Source organism: Podarcis vaucheri (genome assembly GCF_965113315.1).
Source record: "Podarcis vaucheri genome assembly, chromosome: 9".
Taxonomy (NCBI): Eukaryota; Metazoa; Chordata; class Lepidosauria; order Squamata; family Lacertidae; genus Podarcis; species Podarcis vaucheri.
Window position 1 is genome coordinate 3,133,757 of NC_138767.1, and position 15,828 is coordinate 3,149,584.

Consider the following 15,828-nt stretch of genomic DNA (forward strand, 5'->3'; position numbering starts at 1 on the left):
GAAACTTGCATGCTTGTTCACCTGCTTCTCACTTTGTTTCAGACAACAGTGGTAGTGAGAAGGAATCGCAGCAACGCAAAGAGAAAGCCTACAAAAAGGAGTTGAGGGAAGCAAAAAAGTTGTGGAAATAATGTAATCCCCCATGAGTCTCCAGAGAAGGAGGGCATATTCTAGTTAAAAGATTGAGAGTCTATATTGTCAACTGCCCTGTGTGTTGTGGTCTTGCTTCAAATGATCCAGAGGAAGCCTCAGTGAAGTCATAGCTGAGTAAAAATGCTTAAACACTGAAGGCAATATAAGCATCTAGTTTGAAATCCATACTGTACGTCTGGATTTTTCAGGACATTACAGGGATGTCAATGGTGGAAGTGATGTCCAGGGGGGAAAGCAGCGGTTCCACATACAAATCACCACTCAAATGAGAGAAAAAGAACACAGAAACAAAGTACAGTGATACCTATGGTTGCGAATGGGATCCGTTCCGGAGGCCCGTTCGCAACCTGAAAAGAATGAAACCCGCGTCTGCACACTCGTGGGTTGCGATTCACCGCTTCTGCGCACACATGTGACATCATTTTGCACGTCTGAGCATGCGTGAGTTGTGAAACCCGGAAATAACCCTTTCCGGTACTTCCGGGTTGCGCGGGATGCAACCTGGAAACGCTCAGCCTGAAGCAAACGTAACGTGAGGCATGACTGTAGAGAGAAAACCAAGAAAGAAAAAGAGAATGAAACCAGGCTCCTTCTGTCCTGTTATTAAAAGACACCATGACCTTGGGGAAAAAAATATAGGATCAGTTCATTCTTCTTTTTTAATATAATTTGTATTGGTTTTTACACATATTTTCCAAACATAACATCCCATCTTATACAACATAACAAACCTTTGGCTATCACAGCACAGCCTGAGAATTCCTTCAACCTCGACTAATGGTTTTCTAACTTTCTTTTGGCTTCTATCCCCAACAACATCCTGAAAGTGTACAGGAAGTCCCAGGAGTCATACTCCTTCGCATTCTTTGTTCTTGAATGTGTAGGGACCTACAAGCCCTTGGAGAAGGAGGATCTCCCAAACTTTCCAGGGAGGTCTCTGCAGTCTGCTCTCTCTCTCCCCCCTCCTCCTCCAATATCTCATAACTAGGCATTTCTTCCTTCAGCTATAATTCAGCTCTGTTTTCTTCTCCTCTTGAAACTGTTGGAGACTGTTAGGATATTTCCGTTCCACCTTAAAAGGGAGCAGGATGTTTGTGTCACAGCCTGCGTATTTCCTGTTCACAGGATGTTTATGTTTTGCTGTTGCTTTCGTTTCTCAGTCTGTCGGAGACACTGACTCAGAACGGTCATGTTTTTTTCTTTGTTCTGATCATCGCTAAATAAAGTCTATAAATATGCTCTCCTGCTGTGCATCTTCTGCTGTGTGCATTATTTGCTGATAAAAGGTGTGCATGAGCCCTGGAATGTGGCAAGGTATTTCCAGGAAACTTCGTGTCGCTAATTGCTGGATCTGCATGACTACAGGGATCGATGGATCGTCCGGCAGCCGGCTTGGGGCCATGATGGACTATATCTCCCTGGCAGTATCCCAACAACCTTCCCACTCTCCCTCCTCTTCTGAGAGGAGCCAAACAGACTGAGTGGACACTTCTGAGTCTTCCTGTTCAGTTCATTCCCTGACAATGAAGAATTAAAATATCAGTTCTCCTTGGCTGGGTATACAGGACAGATTGAAGCAACCACAACCACTTCCAGCCTTCAATCATGCAAGATGTGGCAGGAGAGGTCCCCGGCTAGATTCCTGGGGTGCTAGTCCTCAACACAAGACAAGCTATTCACACCTTGTAAAGGTCTGATTCAGGACAGCAGAGTCTAATTGGTTACTTAACTCAGTTGATGGCCACTGTACATTTGAGCCAACTTCAAGAGGTAAAGGCCCCCATAAAATATTTTAGGGGGCCACCTCCCCAAAGTTCATGGGCATTGCCATTCAAATGATGTGAGTGCACTGTCTTGTGATCAATTATGCAGGGGGGAGCTTACCTGCTTCACCCCCAATATTTTATTCAAGTTGGCACCCCTGCTACCATGAATGCCATGAAAGCACCAGCACATGCTGCCAGTGCTGTGCCCACACTGGTGTGGACCCCAGTCTTGCCCCCTGCCAAGTTCTGAAGAAATTGAGAGCAGTTCACTGTGTTTGTTTCCCAATGTTAGCTCTACATGAGAGTAAGGGTGCCACAATGGGGCATCAAACACATAGAGTAAGGAAACAAATATTGGTATGCATTGCAAATAAATACATGAAACAGAAAACAGGCTATGACTAGGCCCTTCCATTCTTTATTTTCGTAGCCATCTACGTTTGAGATTGCAGAATAAGGTCTTTTCAAGGTGTTTTTGAGGGCTGATGCCAAAGAGTCGCATAATCTAGATGGCAGAGTGTGGATTGTGCATTAAAACAGCAGGGTGGGGTGATCTCTTGGTTTTGTGTAGTGATCATGAGATCCAGTTTTGTTCATCTTGAAAGTGTCTTCTTAGAGCCAAGCATCATTCGGCACCTTCTTGCAAATATACTGTTTCATTTGCTCACAGTTTAATGCTGCCCAGCAACTTCCGCGGCAATTAAAGGCCAGTACACCACAGTTGTGCTTCGCGGCTCTATTTGGCTCACCCCATTTCCAGAAGCTGAAAAGAAGAGAAATAGCAGCCTTGATCAATCAAGATTGGATGTCTACTTCTTCACCCGCTCCCCTTGCCTTCTATCATTAAAAAGATGTTCAGCTCTTTCTCTCTTAACATCCACTCACAAGTGTGATGGATTTTTCTCCCCCTATTTTAGAATTCTAACCATGTAAGGAAAACAACAACAACAACTATTGGTGTTTCACAACTTTCTAACTTGTTGCAGGACCTTAGCAGAGTATACGCAGAGTTCACGAAAGCAATCGGTTGCAGGCAGGATGGACGAAGCAGGAATCAGTTACTTGTTACTTATAGGTGTTTATTATGTACAGTGGACTTCAAGTTACTATTTACAGGAACAGAGCACAACATGGATCTTTAGCTCTCTCGCCACACGACTCTTACACTAACACTCAACTCTCAACGCTCTACTAACACATTCCAGTCAATAGGCCATAAATCATTATTCCCATGAGTGAGCTTGACCAATGAAGGAGCTGTCTCCAGGCCTCTATATCTCCAGGCAGATTTTACTCCTTTACATTGCCTTGGCTGTTGGCCAACTCCTAATTGACTCTGTGTGAAGCTGCACGTATTCAAAATCCCAACAACAACTGTGGGTCAAGACTGTCTCTTTTCTTTTCACATGAAGTGATTTCTCATAAAGGTAAAGGTACCCCTGCCTGTACGGGCCAGTCTTGCCAGACTCTAGGGTTGTGCGCTCATCTCACTCTATAGGCCGGGAGCCAGCGCTGTCCGCAGACACTTCCAGGTCACGTGGCCAGTGTGACAAGTTGCATCTGGCGAGCCAGCACAGCACACGGAATGCCGTTTACCTTCCCGCTGGAAAGCAGTCCCTATTTATCTACTTGCACCCGGGGGTGCTTTCGAACTGAGATGAGCGCACAACCCTAGAGTCTGGCAAGACTGGCCCGTACGGGCAGGGGTACCTTTACCTTTACCTTTACTAAAGGGCCCACCCCATGCATGAGGAGAGCAGTGACACTATACAGAAACAAACATAGCTATGTCCTCAAATGAATTGCAAAATATAATCTATAACCACAAAGCCATTATAGGGTTGCTTGATTGAAATGATATGATATCTCTCATATATATATCTTATCTAAATCTAACATTCTGGTTCTAAGTTTACTTTAATCAATTATCCATAGTTGACAAAGGTATCACCCTAGCCTCACTTTTATTGTCACTTGCATTCTCCAGTGTCCATTGTATACTGAATCAAGTCCCACTACACAGCACTAAAATTCTGTGATAAATGTCTTCTATAACTCCCTCATTTTTAGCTCTCTGTGAATCTATTAAATTGATATTACTAGTAACGGTGTAGTAGGTGGTTTTTTTTTTTACTCCCATGAGATGCTTGGGTGAGACCTGCCCTTTAATCAAGTCTAAGATCACAAACAGCAGTGGTTCCCAATTGGTGGTCCACAGACCACCCACCCAGGGGTTCCATGGTGTCATTCACATAACAAAAACTGCCACAGAGATATCAAAATGTTCAGAGGTACGGTGGCCCATGGCGTGGCTTTTGAAAATGAAGGGGTCTGCAGTACTTAGCTAACCGGGAACCGCTGGCATACAGGGTTTAATTTCCCAGCTAGTATTATACAACCCCACTGCCTGTTTGTAAAGTTTACTCAATACCTTTGACAAAAAGGATTAGTGGTTGGTACTGGGTGCATCAATGAAGATGAATGTCATTGGATTTTGTGCCAGGAGACCTTGCAAAATTGAAAGCAGCCCTCTGTTAATGCAGCCTTGGTAATAAATGCCAGACCAGTTCTCTGTTCTACTACCAAGCTGTGGATGAGTGAGATCTTACTCTGAACTTGTACATCCATCCACACAAGCTGAAAAGAGTTGTTAGATACTTAAAGGGAACCATGAGCTATCAAACTGCCAGCTGGCAGTGTTGCTCAGCTTTAGGTTCCTGCAAGTCCTTTTGAAGCTGAACTAAGGAGCACAAACCATTTAAAAGCCTGCCTTCAGTCTCTTCCGAATCACCACATTCATTAGGTTAGAGAAGCAGCAGCCGCTCACCTGGACAATGATGTGGAGGAGTACATATGTAGGTCTTTGGTAGTAGAGAAAATTGCATGGCAAAATGTATTTGGGGAGGGAAAGGACCAATTACATAAACAGAATCTGCAACTTTTTGGAATGCATGCCATTAGCAAATATTTCTTCAAAAACTTACTGGGTTTTAGGTATTGTGCCTGACAGCCATTTCCATCTTGCTTGGTTGTCTTTAAAGAGTCCAATCCAAAAAAGGTTTCTTCGGAGTTTTACTTCATTCACCACAAATTGCTGGGGTGGGGAGAAAGAAAAACCAGAAAATTTTCAGTAGGAATGAGGAGCAAGGCAGTTCTCTCAAAGTCGTTCTAGACAATGTCCCTTTCTCTGAGCTACTATAGCCCTTTACAAACATCCAACAGGCATAAAACAAACACATTTCAAAAGACACAGGTGTCACCTTTGAAAGCCAAATCCATATTTTTGGAGGAAGCCGTGATCAAAACTATGGTATTCCAAGTATGGTTGCATCAAGCACCAAGAATAATTTTGTACTGAGGATGTGCTATTGTCCCCCTGATCCAAGTTGTGATGCTGCTGCTGATGGAATCAAGGAAGCATCCCAAAGAGAAAATATTGTAGTAAAGGGTAACTTCACCTGCCCTCACCAAGACTGACTACATGTGTGTTCCAGTCATGACACAGAGTTAAAATTTCCAGATACTGTAAATGACTGTGCCATAAAACAGTTCATCTTGGAACCATCTAGCGGGACAGTGACCCTGTGTGGCAAATACTTCAATATCTGTATCCATGTTTGTTGGTTGGTTCTAGAGCTATTGGAATCAGTCTGGTTGTGGTATGCTTGATGGGATGACAATGAGGTCTCACCTATGTCTGTGCCCTGCAGCACCCCAGTAGCCCCTCTGCCAGGGTTAAGGGGCTGGGAGAGGGATATACCTTGCAAGCTCCTATAGAGTCATCTCCATGATCCCCTCATGCCAGAGGGTTAGGGTGGTGAGGGAAGCCTTTTTTTTCTGAGCACTCAGTACATCTCAAAGAGCAGAGGAAGAATCTACAAGATTTCCCTCAAGTATCTACTCCTCCTCCTTCAAGACCTCATTCCTGACTGCCAGCTTCATTCTATTAAAGCTCAGCAGCACCAAGAAACCTTAGTTAGCCCCAGATGGTAGCAGCTGTTCCCTGCCCCACCCACCCCTTGGCTTGACTGATGGAGTTGCTGTATTGCCTGCATACAGGTGGATTGTACCTTCTTAAATGGATAGTGATGATAGGAGCCCTTTGACTCAAGGAGATCCCCTACCTTTTCAATACTCGGCTTTGATGCTCACCTGTTCTACTGCTGTTTGCAGAGAAATTAGCTTGGCGCCTTCCATCTCACACTCTTTTTGGGAATTCATCCATGTTTGTGGCCGATGAGAAAACCAATAGTATGCCGTTGCAAATAAAACCCAACCATCATTCACATTTTTAGAGATGATGTCTTTGAGTCAGCCAGGTATGGAGGAAGAAGAGAAAAAGAAAACAAGATAAGGAATTTAAGGGGAACCACCTTGTATGCCTGTGCAGATTTCAATTACTTTTGTGAAGTTCATTTCTCTGGGAACATGATAAATATATTAATCTAGGAAGCTCAGAAATCTTAAAAAAAGAAAAACATTAACTCATCAACCCATGCTGATGCTGCAGTAAATAGCTGGGTGGGTGTAATGGTTCTAGGGGTTGCTCATGCGTAAATCGGCACCACCACTAGCTGGGTTACCTGGGTGAATTCTCACTGTCCGGACAGCCATTCACCCGTGGCTGTCTCAATCGCTGGCAGAATCCGTCAGTGGGCGTTTCTTGAACTTCTTCCAGCATAAAAGTTCTTTGACGCCTAGTCACCGCCTACTCTCCCTGCGCGGAAGCCTTCTGCGCAAGGAGGGTGTGGGCAGCGGAGGACCAGTGCTCTCCCCGCTGGTCTCCGGCGAAGAGTCATGGAGCCACCTTGCCGATTCCCCCATCTGCCCCCCTTCTCCACTGGTGCTACGCTGATTTCCTTCCCCAGAAGATGGGCTGCTTCTCTCCCTCCCGGGACGCTCTCCGGAATCCCTCTGGACTCCTCCCTCTCCCTCTGGCTCCGATGGCAGTTCCCTGACAGTGGGCATAGCTGGAACAGGGAGCACAGTCAAGAACCTCACCTACTTGTTTCCACCTGGATACTTCGGGCAGTATCAGGGCAGACTTGAAGGATGGAGAGGGGGAGTAGCTGTGGTTTATCAAAATTCTGTTTCTCTCTCTAGGCTAACTCTCCAGTTGCGGAGGTGGGGAGGGCAATCTAGAGTGGGCAACTGGGACAGATGAGGGATTCTGCTGGTTTACCACCTGGTTTGCTGCCCAGCAGTCTCCCTGCCTGAGCTGACAGGATGGTTCCAGTGGGCTTCCAAATGGCTCTGGGGGATTTTCCAGCTCATCTGAAAGTGGGTGGTGCTCCTGCCAAGTTTTGGCCAAGCTGTGGAACAGCTGAATAAAGATGATGATGATGACGACGGCGGCGGCAATGATACTTTATAATATGCTGCCCATCTAACTGGGTTTTCCTCAGCTACTCTGGGTGAATTCCAACAAAATAAAACACAACTGGAGTCCAACCATTAAAAACTTCCCTGAACAGAGGTCTTCTGAAAGTCGGATAGTTGTTTTTTTCCTTGACATCTTGGCTTGGGCCATTGACACGATTGGTCCTGAGCTCCCTCTCCCGCTTCATTCAGCCTGTTTGGCCCCCTGGTATACTGCAGAGGTTAGGGCAAAGAAAGAAGCTGGGAAATGGCTTGAACGTGTGTGGAGGAAAAATCTGGTTGAATGCAATTGAACACTGGTGAGGGCTCATCCTTGAGCCTACCAAGTGGCAGTGAAGGCTACAAAGAAGTGTTGCTTAGCTTCCTCCATTGTGCCATGCAGCAGAGCTTTCTTGGGTAGAGTAGGGCCTGCTACAGTCTGGCCTGAAGGAGATGGGAGAACTGAAAGCAGCTTTCTGTGATTTGTTTGCAAAGTATTTTGAGGATAAAAGTGACCCTTCATGACCCTTCTGTTACAGCAGATAAATCTTAAAGGGTGTCCAGAGCAGAGGCAGTGGTAAAATCACTCCTTAAGAAACCCAGCCTGATGGGCAGAATATAAATAAATTGTTGTTGTTGTTGTTGTTGTTGTTGTTGTTGTTATTATTATTCCCTGGGCCCATCAGTTGCTAATCTCCCCTTCCTGGGCAAGGTTCTTGAGTGGGTGGTCGTGGACCAGATCCAGGTGCTCTTGGAGGAAACTGATTTTCTAGATCCATTTCAACCAGGGTTTAGGTCTGGTTTTGGCATAATGTCTTTAAAGGCAATCATATTTCCCAAGGTCAAAGAAAAAGAGGGGAAATGGCATTATACAACATCCACAAAATGTGTGTTTTCGTGCTGACCATCCTTCGCTTGTTTTTATGCACAACTGATGCAATTTGCATTCGTTCCCCGTCTCTGCTTTCACATCTAAAGCTTTATAAGCTATTTTATAATCACTTTACCTATTATGTATTCAATGCTCTGCGCTTGCCTGAATTTGAATATGGACTAAGGATTCTGAGCCCCTGTGTTCTGACTCAATACATGCTATCCAGTCGTGCCATTCCTTTCTTCCACACAAGGCTGCAATCATGGAGGACCTGCACTGGCTTTTGGACAAGAAATCTCCTTGGATCTGGGGCGATGCTCAAAAGGCTGCCTTCAATGCTGTCAAACAGCTGCTCTCCCCTGAAAGAGTCCTTACCCATTTTGATGAGACCAAGCTTGTTGTGCTTGCCTGTCACACCTCCCCATATGGAACTGGCGCAGTCCTCAGCCACCAGTAGCCAGATGGGTGAGAGGCCCCCAATGCATTCTACTGCAGAACTTTGTCATCTACGGAATGCAGTTATGTCCAGATTGACAAGGAGGTCCTTGCTATCGTAGCAGAAGTAAAGAAGTTCCATGACTACACCTATGGCCACCACTTCATCATCATAAGTGACCACATGCCTCTGCTGGACCTTTTTGCTGCTGATTAGAAGAGGCCCCAGGTCCTCTCCCTGAGGATGCTAAGGTGGTCCATCCTTCTCAGGGCATATGACTACATGCTGCACAACGTTCCTGGCAAGAGCCTGGGCCACGCAGATGCCCTAAGCTACCTGCCATTACTAGACATAGACATTGACCCATCCCAGCCCACAGTGTGATGTTGCTGGAGACTCTTCCCCAGGTGCCGCTCCATGCCATGGATGTCACCACACACTCATGTGTCCATCTCCTGTGTCCTCAACTGGATGTGGAGGAGGTGCCCAGCGAATCACCTTGATGCAGAATTCTCCCCATTTGTTTCCCAGCAACATGAGCTGTCAGTTCACAAGGGATAACTTCTGTGGGGAAACTGGGTCATGATCCCTGCTAAGCTGTGGACCAGAGTGCTGGAGGCTCTCCATGTCAGTCACCCAGGCATTGTCCATATGGAAGCTCTGGCCAGTAGCTACATCTGATGGCCAGGCAGTAATGCAGCAGTAGAAGATTGGGTCCAGCACTGCCAGGCCTGACAAGAGTCCTGACCATCCATGCCTCAGGCCCCAATCCAAAGGTAGGAGATGACATGCACACCATGGTCAAGACTCCACATCAATTTTGCTGGTCCATGCTAAGGTCAGACATTCTTGATCATTGTGGACTCCTTGTCAAAGTGGCTTGAGGTGGTGCCCGTCTCAGCAATGACCTCCAGGATCGTCATCTGGGCCCTGCTGTGGGTCTTTCTTCACCCTACACGGCCTGCCAGACACCATCATGTCAGATCATGGAGTACAGTTCATGTCAGCCGAGTTCCAGAAGTTCATGGCCAACAACCTAATCCGGCATGTCACAGCAGCACCGTTCCATCCATCAACGAATGGACAGGCTTAGAGAATGGTGAGGACCACCAAGGAATCCCTCACCCAGATTGCCCAGGGGGACTGGAACAAGAGCTTAGTTGATTTCCTGCTGCAGCAGCACCTCAAACCCTGCATTGCCACAGGTTGAAGCCCAGCAGAGCTCCTTATAAACCAGAAGCTGTCATCATTCCTGGATTGGCTGCACCCAAATCTTGCATCTGATCGGCCTCCTGGCCAAGGGGCTCCAGCGGCCCCCAGGTCCTTCACATCTGATGACCCTGTCTACATCCCAAACTACGGAGATCACCCTGCGTTTATCTCCACTGCTGTTACCGGGGCGACAAGCTTGCCACACCAGATGTTCAGGTCCACTGCCGGCCTGTGGACTAAATATGTTGATGCCTGTCTGATGCCCCAGCGCCAGCCACTGCTACCATGCCAGAACACAAGGTGAACAATCAGCCTGACTCACAGGCTGATGTACCTGATGAGAACCTGCAGCCCAGGGTAGAGCTGAGGAATGGGGCCCCAACACTGCACCACCAAACAGTGTGGAGGCAATGACACCTGTGTCACCCATGACACCAGCTCCAGCTCCATCAGGATCCCCAACAACCCAAGGGGATGAACTTCACCCATCTCAGTGGGTGAGGCACTGCCCACACTACTTTGATGAATATTTGTGTTGACAGGGATGAGTGTTCATGTCTAAGGGAGAAGGATGTTATGTATTCACTGGTCTGTGTTTTCCTGAGCTTGAGTCCAGACTAAGGATTCTGAGCAGCTGTGTTCTGATTTGGTACATGATATACAATCATAGAATATTTCAGAACTCATTCCCCTTCTCTGCTTTTTCATAAAAAGCTTTATAAACATCATTATAATCTCTTTACCTATAAAGCAAGTGTTCCCAGTGAAGGAAGGCCCACCTTAGAGACCTGTGCAGATAAATGGAGGATCCTATCCTGACCTAGGTTTGGCCGTCTGGGTACTTGCCGTGGCACCAAAACAGGCCTGTTTGTAGAGTGAGAGTTGCTATGGTCTGCAGGTATTTTATCCCACATGCCAATGAGCCAATTCACTATGTGAGTAGGCTTGAGGGCTTCTTTCTGATAATGGGCTTGTGAAACCAGAGAGATTTTGTTGTTGCACCAATCACCCCACTGCCCAGCAGTCTCTCTGACCAAGTGGTCAGAGGTTGCCTCAGATGTGCTGTTCAAGAATCTCTCTTCCATGGATGAATATAGTAAAGGACAGGTCTTTTAGCTGACCTGAAAAGGAGGACAGCTCTCTGCTCTGGCTCTAAGAGTTTTCAGCTAGAGGAGGGGCTTTCAGCTGGGGCAGAATCAGGGCAGGATCCCACTGCACTACATCATAGGGTAGCTTACCAATTTCCATTTGCAGCTGATCATTTTTGATGGCAAAATGCCGCATTTCCTCTGATAAGTTTTGAACTACAGCGAGTATTTGGAAGTCTAAAAGATTTGAAACAGTTTAAGGCAGGAGTATCTGAAATAACAATCTGCAAATATTAAGAAACCGTTTCCAAACATTTAAAAACACTTTAGCCTGAAACAAGAAGCAGAGCTCCAGGATGGGGTTCTTATGAATATGAGGACAGACTTGATTCTCTGTGGCTGAGATCACCAATGAAAAGCCTCAGAAGAATCCTGCAGCTGGATCAGACCAAAGACCCATGCAATCCACTATCCTATTCTCATATTAAAACTAGCTCATGAAGTATCTCTAATGTTCCCCTCCTTTGTTCTCCTTTTCTGCTGGGAATCACAGGGCCACAAAACAATTCCCCACTGAGTCACACAGTAAAGCCAAATATGCAAAGATTACTTAAAGTTTTCTATTATTCTTTCTGAAATCTAAGAAAATACAGGCACCCAAACTCTTTTTCTGATGAATATTGGGTTGCCTTCCACATAGTTCTAAAGAGGGCGTTCTGTAAGCTCAGGAATTTCTCCTTGTGCAATGCAATCTTCAGCCCCTTTCCCTCCATTCTGTTCTGAAGTGCAGTTTTGGTGATGGCATGCAGGGAGAAGTGGGGGCAAAGTTCCTTTGCACTAGTGCTAAAATATAGCACTAGCACAAACATTGTGAATTACAGTGTGATGGGGAAGGACAGCATTTCTAGTGGGGAGACGTGAAAATCACAACCATCTGCTTTTCTTTATGCTGAGCAGTGAAAAGGTGATAAACTCTATTGGGTGATGAGTTTCACTGAATGTTTTGCTCACACAATATGAATCCCAAAGGGAACTAAAGGAATCGAACATGTTCTAGCAAAAGTGAGGATTTGTATATAAAATGCTTACCATCCTTGTCCTTATAGGTTGAATCAATCCCAACAACAATGCTTCGAATCATGGTCATTGCCACTTGAAAATCAGCTCTTTTTTTTAATTCCTTCTGATCTAAGGAGGAGGTAGGTAGAAAAGAAATGAAGAAATTCTGTTCTAGCTTACTATTCTGGTGACCTGGGGGCGGGGGATACTTGGTTTCAAACTGCTTTTAACATTGAATTTTAAATGCTGACTTGTAACGTGCCCTGGGAGCTTAGGGAGAAGAGTGAATAAAAAATCAAATCAACAAAAACATGAATATGACTTCTATTAATATTTTCTGCTCCCAGCCCTGATATTGATGTTTCCTGTCCCTTGATTGTGGCTGCCCTGGTGCTCTGAAGTCCTGTTTCCATTTGGCCTGTTGCTTCTGTCCACAGATGGTTGGCCTTCCATTGAAAGCTTTAGATTTTTTGGTGTCTAGATACACCTGTCCTCTTTGTCCTAGAGACATGCATTTGCCAAGCTGCCTCATGCCCTGCCGTATGCTTAAAATATGTAAAGTCTTGGATCATTTGGTTCCCTCCCCCTGAGCTTTGCTTACTTTGGAGTGCCATTTAAAAATGAACTAGGTTTACAAATAGTTTATGTGTTCATTTATCCAGTGCTATTTTTCTGGAGAAAGTGGTGCCAAACTCACCTTGAATATCTCCCTTGTTCTCTTAGATTAGCAACAGAGCCCACCTGAGAAGGGCTGGAACTGAGTCCTGGTGAATTTCGGCTGAAAAAGGCCCTGCATATATCTAGATATTTAGGTAGGCTCTGGACCCACCCACTTTGGCCATGGCCTTCTCCTCTGCAGCCTGTTTTCCCCAAGCACTTTCCTTCAAGGGACTGGAGCCCTAGCAGAGGGCAGGGTGGTGAGGATCAGGAATGGGGGCTCTCCCCCAGCAAATGAGGATTAGTTGGGAAAGGAGCAGAGAATGTCAACTGGGAAAGGGAATTGTCCAGGGTGTCCCAGGGACTTGTGTCAGCCTGTGCTTCTGTTCCAAGAGCTGGAACTCACTTATTCAGGGAGAACAAAACAGTGTCATTGCTCTCTGGGTGACAGCTGTAACTCAACCCCTGATATCAAAGAGAGATGAAAGGGATAAATGGAAGGTGGATCCTGCCATCTCTTTTTGGAAATGCTATTTAAGCAAAGCACATGACATTAGTTGCAAAGTATGCTAATTATGTACTTACATAGAAGGAAAAGCAGCAGTGTCATGGCAGTAAGGATGAACATCTCAAGTATGATAAATCTTTCACCCGTTGGAGATTTTAAGAAGGTAACCATGTCCTGAAAAGCAGATGCTTGAAGAAAGAAAATTCTGATTTAGCCATCAGTAGCCAACAGTGTCCTCGAAGCTACCAACATGAGTTTGACCAAATTGCGGGAGGCAGTGGGAGACAGGAGTGCCTGGCGTGCTCTGGTCCAGGGGGTCATGAAGAGTCAGACACAACTCAACGACTAAACAGCAACAAGCCAACATACCATTGCCACTCCAGGAAAAAGGGGTTCCATATGCTGTGGTAGCCATCAGCCAGAGACAGTCAACTGTTCAAGGGGTGGTAATCTGGGTGGTTGAGCAGGTGGAGGAAGTAAGGAGAGATACCTTGCTGCTTGAGGAAACGTTTCTGACCAATGTCTGGATCAGAAGACAGTAGCCTTTGATACTAAAGGACTTTCTGCTCCCCAAACAAATGACAAGATGCTCCCTCTGAACACATAATTCCACATACAGAAGCTGGGCTGGACTGGCCATTGGCTCTTATTTTGATGCTGCTGATGGGGCAGCAGGCTAACTGAGGAGGTGCAGTACAGCTTGTGTGGTCTACCCATCTCTGCCCACCACAGCACCTGCTTCCTGAGGCAACTACCTTATTCTGCCTAATGGTAGAGCAATTCCTGGCTGCACAGAGTAAAGGAACACCACAGGCAGCAGCAAAGAGTGGGCTGAATCCTGGGGTTTCTATGGGGCTTCGTGGATCTGTGGCACCCAAAGAGCTGTGTGTGCTTTTCTCTGCACTCCTCCCTAGCACAACCTGACTGGTTCCACTCCCTGCCTGTCTCTCCATCAACTTCCCTTTCCCATGCATTCCTCTACTTTATGAGAAACCTCATCCCATATGACTGTGCTGTATACAGACCACAAGTTCCTTTTGCTGCTGCTGAATCATTTCTGGCTGCTGCACCAGTTCTGGACTTTTCCATCCTCACAGTTGCATCTGTGAAACAACAAGCTATTATAACGACTTATGAACACATTGGTTGGATGGTGGGTGTTTTCCCTTCCAAGCTCAGAGTATTAGTCTCTTGTCAAGCATGAAAGCTCACAAAATTTGCTTTTATTCTCCTGCACTTAAGCTCCCTATTACAGGAACATAATTTTTAAAATAGAAGCACATCTACAAATGTCAAGGATTTCATTGGTACAAAGTTGAAATTGACAACAACATCAGGCCAAAAATATGTCTCAGTGAGGCATTTCCAACATTTAACTTTGGCGTCTATCAGTATTTCCTGTAAAGACATTGTTGAGTCCAATATAACTGAAATGTCTTTCTTTTTCATTTGCTGGATCAGTCTACATCTTATACCAAAAAGATGTTCCATATGGATTCAAAGGTATTGAAAAATGTTTTAGATAATATAGCATTCTCTCTCTCCCCACATTTTTATTAGTTTTTTTAAACATATCATTTCCAAGAATCATTTAACATAAATTCTTATCTTATACAAAGTTTTAGACTTCGATCAACAACCTCTGATGATTTTCCGTTCTTTATCACTTGTTCTGCATTTCTTAATTTCTCTATTACTCTTAATTATCATTAACTAATAATTCTTTTCATAGTTTTTCTTGCAATATTTCAAATAATCCTCCTTACAGAACTTCTTGCAGTCCTACAAGCATAATCTGTTCATTACAATTGCTTTTCAAATAATTCATATATTTACTGATAATATAGCATTCTCATTTGCATTCTATTCTTCTCTAAGCTCCTGGATATCTAGTTTATAGGACTTCAGTAAGCATTTGCAAACAACAGTTATGAACTGACGTTAAGAGGAGCAGCCAATTAAATTACAGACATTTTTCCTTTCTTCAGCTGTGGACATCAGTAATATTGTATTGTCCTTTACTTATTGCCTAATTTTTAATAAGTTACCGTGTATATATTCCCGAACTGTTCCCTCATCCCCTAGTTGTCTACGGAGATCATCTGTTAGGGCAACTAGAGCTGTCGCGGTCCTGAATCCAGGACGGAACCCAGACTGAAATGGATCTAGAGCCGGTGTTTCCTCCAGAAACCTACCAAGCTGTTCAGCAACCGCTCTCTCAGTTACCTTACCCAGACATGGAAGATTTGAAACTGGGCGGTAATTGGATAGATCTAAAGGATCTGCTGAAGTTTTCTTTAAGAGCGGACATACCACTGCCTCCTTCAGTTCCCCTGGGAATGTCCCCATGCCAAGGGACAAATTGATAATTTCAACCAGGGGGATCCGGGCGACACCTAGGCATGCCCTAATCAGCCAATGATACACAGGGTGAAAGATTTTGGGTATAATATACAACTTGCAGCATGGGAGAACTTAGGGAATTGGAATTTAAAATTCACAGCATGTTGCACGCTGAAAGGAAATTATATGAAAATGATATATCGTTGGTATTTAACTCCCAGTCAATTAGCAAAAATGTATAAAACAGGGTCAAATATATGTTGGAAATATAAGGAAAAAGAAGGCACCTTTTATCAAATGTGGTGGACATGTAAGGTAGTAAAAGAATTTTGGGAAATGATATTTAATAAATTGGGGGGAAAGTTTAATTTCCC

The 15,828-nt window shown here is 45.0% G+C and overlaps 1 protein-coding gene across 6 annotated transcripts in view; it reads right to left on the minus strand.

Annotated features, from left to right (window-relative positions):
• Nucleotides 1-2,315: 2,315 nt before the first annotated feature.
• LOC309540054 (asialoglycoprotein receptor 2-like) overlaps nt 2,316-15,828 on the minus strand; it is a 57,188-nt gene continuing 43,675 nt past the window's right edge. For 3 of the 6 annotated variants that reach the window (XM_082236663.1, XM_082236662.1, XM_082236659.1), the window contains exons 4-9: nt 13,189-13,299; nt 11,977-12,075; nt 11,038-11,124; nt 6,072-6,223; nt 4,904-5,013; nt 2,316-2,682 (exon numbers count right to left, since the gene is read on the minus strand). In XM_082236663.1, coding sequence (XP_082092789.1) covers nt 2,532-2,682; nt 4,904-5,013; nt 6,072-6,223; nt 11,038-11,124; nt 11,977-12,075; nt 13,189-13,299 — 710 coding nt within the window. In that variant the 3' untranslated portion in view covers nt 2,316-2,531. Of the gene's footprint in view, nt 2,683-4,903; nt 5,014-6,071; nt 6,224-11,037; nt 11,125-11,976; nt 12,076-13,188; nt 13,300-14,136; nt 14,215-15,828 lie in introns of all 6 variants that reach the window. The other 3 variants (XM_082236664.1, XM_082236660.1, XM_082236661.1) reach the window with 3 other exon arrangements.